The following is a 6,519-nucleotide window of genomic DNA, read 5'->3' on the forward strand; positions in this document are numbered from 1 at the left end:
CAATGGTATGCTTCAAGCGGGTGGGGTTCTACCTGCTTGGGTGGTTCAATGCATTGAATCTATGCAGGAGCTGAACTTTAGAGCATTGGTAATAGGTACCATGAGATGGTGCTGTAGCTCCATTAACAAACTCCGTAGGCTCTTGAATTTGTTTTCTGGTCCGTGGTTTGGGGAATTTTTAAGTAACGCTAAGATGTCCTGCCCACATTGATCCGGTCGGCGTCTAACTTTAACCTGAACTGTGGCCCAGGAAATCCTTCACCATAAGTAACCTTGTAAACTGCCATGACCATTTTTTGGAACAGGCTCCCTCAATAAATCTATTACTTTGTTGCGCAACGTTGGAACTTTGCGGTTGTTTCTATGATTAATTATGGCAAAAAATAAATTTGCACGATCAATCCTGCCTGTGAGACGTTTCAGCCTGAGTTGAATCATGTGCTTAGGAAAGGCCTTGGAGCTTTCTGAATAGCCCTGCTCCAGATTTTAAAGCGCAGGTTATGCTTTTATTGTGTTTACTTGCTAGAGGCTTTTCGTCGCTGCTCTGGCTGCTAACAAACTGCCTGTGATTAATGGCTTGATAGCCCTGTTATTGCACTGGCGTAGTGCCGTGTCAAGAATTAGTTACGATCGGAGAGAACAGGGTCAGAAATGACTAATTTTGATCTTCTCTACCCTCTCCAGAGATACCATAACAGCACTGTTTTATGTAATAGTGTTTATTTTATTTCACACGTTACCCATGGAGAATAGCGGATACATTCTCTGCATTTGTCATCAGTCCAGAATACAAGATAAAAGACTCAAAGAAAGTTAAACACCAAGATTTTACGTTCACGCTATGAAAAACAGAGGGTATACAATGCTTTTTAAAATGCCCTTATGCAAAAATAGATAACGTATAAAAATAACTCTTTTCAGATGCAAAAAGGACGGGAAACAGTAACATCTTAAATATTGATATTTATCTTATTATACACACACAGCACTTTTAATTAAACCACGTACAATTGCACTTTTCCTCTCTATTACATTCAAGTATAAGGCAGTCCCCGCAGGGACTAGTGAGTGTCCGATTCCCTGCCGGGTGCAGACAATGCAGAGGGTGCTTCCCCCAGCCCAGTGGCCAGGGCAGGCAGGGAGAATAAATCCCCGTATGTCCGAGATCCAGGGGTCACACGATTTCACTTTGCAGCCCCGTGTGATGTGGCACCAGAAAGAAGAGAGCTAGCTGTGAGCTCTCCCCTGCGCACTCCAGACCCTTTCTAGGGGCGCTGCGCCGCTGGCTGGCCAGGCCCAGCTGGTGCCGAGCGCCTCCGGGATCCGGCAGCTGCTGTACCCCCAACTCTGTGTGTTCAGTCCGAGGCCATGCTGGTGCGCGCCCTGCTCTGTCTCCGAGGCTGCCTTGCCCCACCGGCTCCCTGATGCTGAAGCGCCGGGGAAAGCCACCATCCGAGGTGGCGCCAGCTCGGTGCTTGGCTGCAGCTCTTAAGTCCTGAGAGAGGGGGCGCGGAGCTGCGCCTGCAGCCGGCCGGGCTGGCCTGGGGCTGCGGCGCTCGTGCTGTCCCGGCTGCTGGAGAGCAGGGCGAGCCTCTGAGACTGCGTCCGGCTAGGGACTGGCACTGAGCGCCGCCTGCGGCCGTATCCCAGGGGGCTGATCTTGTTCACGGGGGCGGCGCCGTCCTTGTCCTTGTCTGTCAGCTGGTAGATCTGGTGGGCCAGCTGCTGGATCGTGCAGGTCCCGAACCTGCACCCCAGACGCATAGCCTGGAAGTGGGGGAAGCCGTTCATGCTCTGGCGGTAGCGCTTCACGCGGATGCGGGCATCCTCCGGGCTGCTGCAAGACACAGGGGAGAGGAAGAGGACGTGAGAGAGGAGCAGCGGGGTTGCCGAGCAAGGGGACCCTCCTGGAGGAGGAGGAAGAGGGCTCCAGGGCCGGGGGAAGCCTGGGATTAGCAGTGCGTATAGGGAAAGGGGACTCTGGGCAGTGTTTGCACTGGGTACAGAGGAAAGGCCATAGCCCAAAGCTTGCTGGCTGTAGGAGAAGGTGACCTCGCAGTCTGGTGGCTGATACTATATCTGTGTATCCGGGACTCAGATTCCCATTTATATTTGGCTTTCCACAGCAAACGTGCTAGTCTCCCGCCAGCTACAATGGGGGACGCCGGAGCCAGATCCCAAGAGGTTCTACGGTCCCTAGGGGACCTCCCCGCGGCTGGGGAATATCTAGGATTCAACCAGCCCGAACAAGGGAGACTGAAAACTTTCCACCGGCTTGTGCAAGGGCCCGCCTGCAATACGTGTGTGACCGCGAAGTTACCTGGGATGCGAGACTCGGGGATCCTCCTTCACGTCCTGTGACCGTATGAGAGGCTGCACGTCCGCAGCTGCCACTTGCCCGCTGAACGTGCCGGGAGGTGTCGCGTCGCGCTTGGCCCGGCTCAGTGCCCATTTGGTCCATCTGAAAGGAGCAGCAAAGGGCGGGGGGGGGGGGGAAAACGGGCTGTTAGCGCGAGCCCACAGTGCAGGAGCCAAACCAAGCACAGGCAAGGGGCTAAAGGTTGAGGTTCTGCCAGCGCAGCGGTGTTGTAGGTGCTATTCCCAGAGGAGTTTACACCTTCTAACCTAGGACGGAGCGCGCCCGGACGGCTCGGACTATTAGCCATGTCTCAGAGCCATTCCTCAGCCTGGGCAGTGAAGCACATTTGGATACTTACTTTCTTTTGAAGTCTGAAGCGACGTCTAGCCGTGCAGCATGCACTCCAAGGAAGGTCGCGGACCCGAGATAGAGGAGGGCTACGTGAACCAGTTTCATTCTGGCTGAAATCCTGGTGGAGGAAGACGAGAAGAAATGTCATCGGGGGTATATTTAACATAGAGATGTTGTATTCGGTTACAGTGAACTCTACGCCTCGGGATGGTCCTCAGCCACTGGGGACTTGGTGTGTGTGCGAAACTGAGCGCTAATATTGGCTTAGCAAGTTATCGCAGAGTAAATAAGAGTCCTTCCAAAGTTTGCTTTTGTCAAACATTTTACTTGCTTACATGGCTGAAGGCTAAAATTATTGTCAAAAATACCCCAGTGGCAATGGGTGAAATTAGGATTTCATTCACTCAAGCTATTAGAAAAGCTTGCTACTAAGTTTTTAAAAGCATGCAACGAATTCCCTTACCAGCCTATATGTAATTGTATTTGGTTTTAACCCTTGACAGCTCAGCTTTCTTAACTCGCATAGAAAACTATGATTTACATTGCAAGCTGCAACTGATACCAAGAGCCAGTGCAAACCCAGCAGCATAACTTCACGCATTTTAAAAAACAAACCAGATTGGTAACTATTCGCCCCCACTCCCACCTAATTCCTCTTTTTAAAAGATCCGTACCTGATAATGATGATAATCCACTGAGAAAAATCTTTGTATATTACCGATCCCAAGTAGCAGTTTCCCTCGGAGTCGCTGTGCCACGAGAAACCCTTCTCCCTGTCACTGAGGTAACCACTGGCTATCCTGCGCTCCACTTCACACTTTTATAGAGCAGCGCCGCTGGGGAGGGGGAGGAGCTTCGTATGACTGGTCTGACACTTTCTGCCCCCGACCCCCAGCCTGCCTCAGGCACGTCTAGCATTAATCATACTGCTGCGATAAGCGTGGATTGGGGGCAACCAATACTAGGGCAAAAAGTAAGAAGATTAGCAAAAAATATCCCGTACAAGCTTGTTGGCGTTGTGCTATTTATCAAAGGAATTTTTAGGTGTTGGTTCTTAGTCATTGCATGCTGCAACGTTCATTACAACTTACAATATCTGCTGTATTGATGAGTCTGTTTTATACTCGGAACACTCAATACCTGTTGGTCTATAGAGTATAGATACAGTATATAATATATAGATCCCCCATAGAATATAAACACTATAGATAGACATTTATAGATGTATTGTAGCTAGACCTGATCATGAAAGTGCAGCAAGTCAACACTTTTTTAAAGTTTATGTTTGGAAAACGTGAAGTGCAATGGATAATTTTAATGAAGAACAGGCTTTGTTACGTAAGTCAGGAGATGAATACATCATCCGGCATTGGTATTTATTATACACCCTAGAGCATTTCTGTCTGTTGTTGATCGTTTTTAATGTATCCTGACATTTAGATATTGTTAAAATATTAAGTTTAGAACAAACATTTAAAGATTCAAACAAAGGAAACTGTATTAATATGGAACTAGAGACACGGTCATCTAACATACTAACATCTATAGACTCTTTAAAAAAATGTAAGGGGACAAGCCGTCATGGGCCGTTTTAGCCCTGATCCTGCAAACAGTTAAACATATGTTTAACTTTAGTCAGGATAGTAAAGTTAAGAACGTGCGTGTTTGCCGGATCGGGGCCTTTGTCAGTATTCACCATAGCCAATAAAATATAGCTTTGTTCTACAATAGTGTGACATCTCTACTATGAACATTTCAGACGTTTAGGTTTCTTTTTCTTTCTCTTCCCCTCGGATTCTTTTTACTAGAGAACATTTTTACTCTGTACCAGAATGAACCATACTTATCCGCTGTTAAAATGCAGATTCTTTAGAGTTGCATTGACATTTTTCCAGACGATCCCCTTGTGTTTCTTGCTGCCTTTACCGTTGAGAAATATTGAAGGATAAAAACTGGATTCAGACTCCCGAGACATTTAATTCACAATCGTGCCAAGAGAAACATTATTTAGGAAATCAGGTGTGTATACGTGTGTGATGCTGTCTTTTTTTGGTAAATTTGGCGTGTGTATCACCGTTGGAAAGGTATGTGTATGAAGATGACAGAGACTTTCTTCTGACTGCACAGTTGACTCAGTCTCAGGTGATCCCTCCCTTGCCAGCAGCGTCCAGAAGCATTCACGGTCTCACAGCAACCCCAGTGTATACACCTACTTTGCTAGGCTGGTGGCAATAAGGTAGGTGGTTGGGGTGTGGCGAGGCGTTGCAGGTGAATTACAGAGATGCATTCTCCAGGTTAACTATTCTCCCTGAAATTGCGGCTGCTACAATGGAGGCAGACAGGGCAGTCACTGCCAAACACACGTTGTCTTTCTCCAGAAAAAGTGGGACGTTTCCACGTTGTGATTTTAATACAACTTCAGGGCTTAATCCTGCAAACACTTAGGAATCTGGGTAGCTTTACTGGGTAGTTCCATTTCCTTTCATACATACTATGTCCCAAAACAGAGTTAAATAATGCAGTAGTGATAGTTAAAGGGTCAGCGGAGGGAGGGAACAATTAAGAAGTAGGTGAGGGAGAAAAGAAATTAAATGAATATATCACTAATATATAATTAAAAAAATCTTTCACGGGGTTTATTTTATAGACAAAACCTAGAGTAAACAGTTGACAAAGTAACATACCCTCAAATGGTCATTTATGCAACTAAAGCTCAAGTGACTACTAACCATCTCTTTAAAACCTTCCTTAATCAGCAAAAATACATGATGAAGCTGACCCTTCGTTTTCTGAGAAGGCAGGATTTAATGTAATGGGCATTGCATTGGTTTCATATTATTATAATCCTCTGCAGTTTCAGTAAGAATACATTTCCTCAAATGTGGAAAATTTATAATTAAAATAGGTAATTAAAATTTTTGGCCAAAAGAGAAATTTCATTCTTTATACTTTTAGGAAATATAATACAGGAAGAGTCCTACGCGGATTTAAGATGTGTCATAAACCACTCATGGCTCTGTTTCACTTAACAGTGACGTGCTTAAAAGTCTGTTCATGACAAACACCATTTCAGTGATATATAAATCATTTTAACCTAACCTGAGATTGAAACTTGGCACTCAATTTATCAACCTGCTGGTGTAGTTTCTGAAAAGGTAAAGTTGATTTTAGGTCTAACATGAAAACATTGCTTTCTGAATTCAGATGTTTGTTGTCCTTCCTAAGCATAAACACACAGAGAGTTTAAAAATGAGCTATAAACACTGAGTTTGTACATGGGGTAATATTGCCTCTTTTATTTTGAAAATGATTTCTCAAACAGTCAAGTTTTTACACTTAAAAAAAGAGACACAGAATGTTCCTTGTATTATTCATCATATATTTTTGAGGCAACATAATTAAATATAATGGAAAATATTTCTCCTATGAGATGTCCATTCTCCCATAGCTACTGACTCCCATTAATTGGGAAACGCACTGCTCTGGAGGATGGAGTGCTAGGCTAGATGTTATGAAGTATGCATTTTTAATGTGTTACAAGTTGACTTGCTGTTGACCTTGGGCAAATCACTTCAACCTCTCTGTATCTCAGTTATCCCATATATAAGATTGGATTAACAGTATGTATCATCTTTGCAGGGAGATAGTGAGGATTAGTTAGTGTTTGTACAGCACTTTGAATAGGCAAAGTGCTAAGTATTATTGCTGCCACAAGAGTTTGTCTGAGCTCTCTGTGCATCAATGGGAAAATAGATTTTTGGCCAAATTCCATATGACTTACGCAAGAAAATCTTTCCTTAAAGTCAGAG

At 45.1% G+C, this 6,519-nt stretch overlaps 1 protein-coding gene across 1 annotated transcript; it reads right to left on the reverse strand.

Moving 5' to 3' along the window:
* Nucleotides 1-723: 723 nt before the first annotated feature.
* ADM (adrenomedullin) lies at nt 724-4,380 on the reverse strand. Its single transcript, XM_030560380.1, has 4 exons — nt 3,385-4,380; nt 2,718-2,828; nt 2,321-2,461; nt 724-1,837 (listed from the first exon to the last, which is right to left on the reverse strand). Exons 2-4 carry the CDS (start codon nt 2,813-2,815, stop codon nt 1,489-1,491), a joined length of 588 nt encoding a protein of 195 aa, XP_030416240.1. The 5' UTR covers nt 2,816-2,828; nt 3,385-4,380; the 3' UTR covers nt 724-1,488.
* Between the last annotated feature and the right edge of the window lie 2,139 nt (nt 4,381-6,519).

This window comes from Gopherus evgoodei, chromosome 4 (genome assembly GCF_007399415.2).
Source record: "Gopherus evgoodei ecotype Sinaloan lineage chromosome 4, rGopEvg1_v1.p, whole genome shotgun sequence".
Lineage (NCBI taxonomy): Eukaryota > Metazoa > Chordata > Testudines > Testudinidae > Gopherus > Gopherus evgoodei.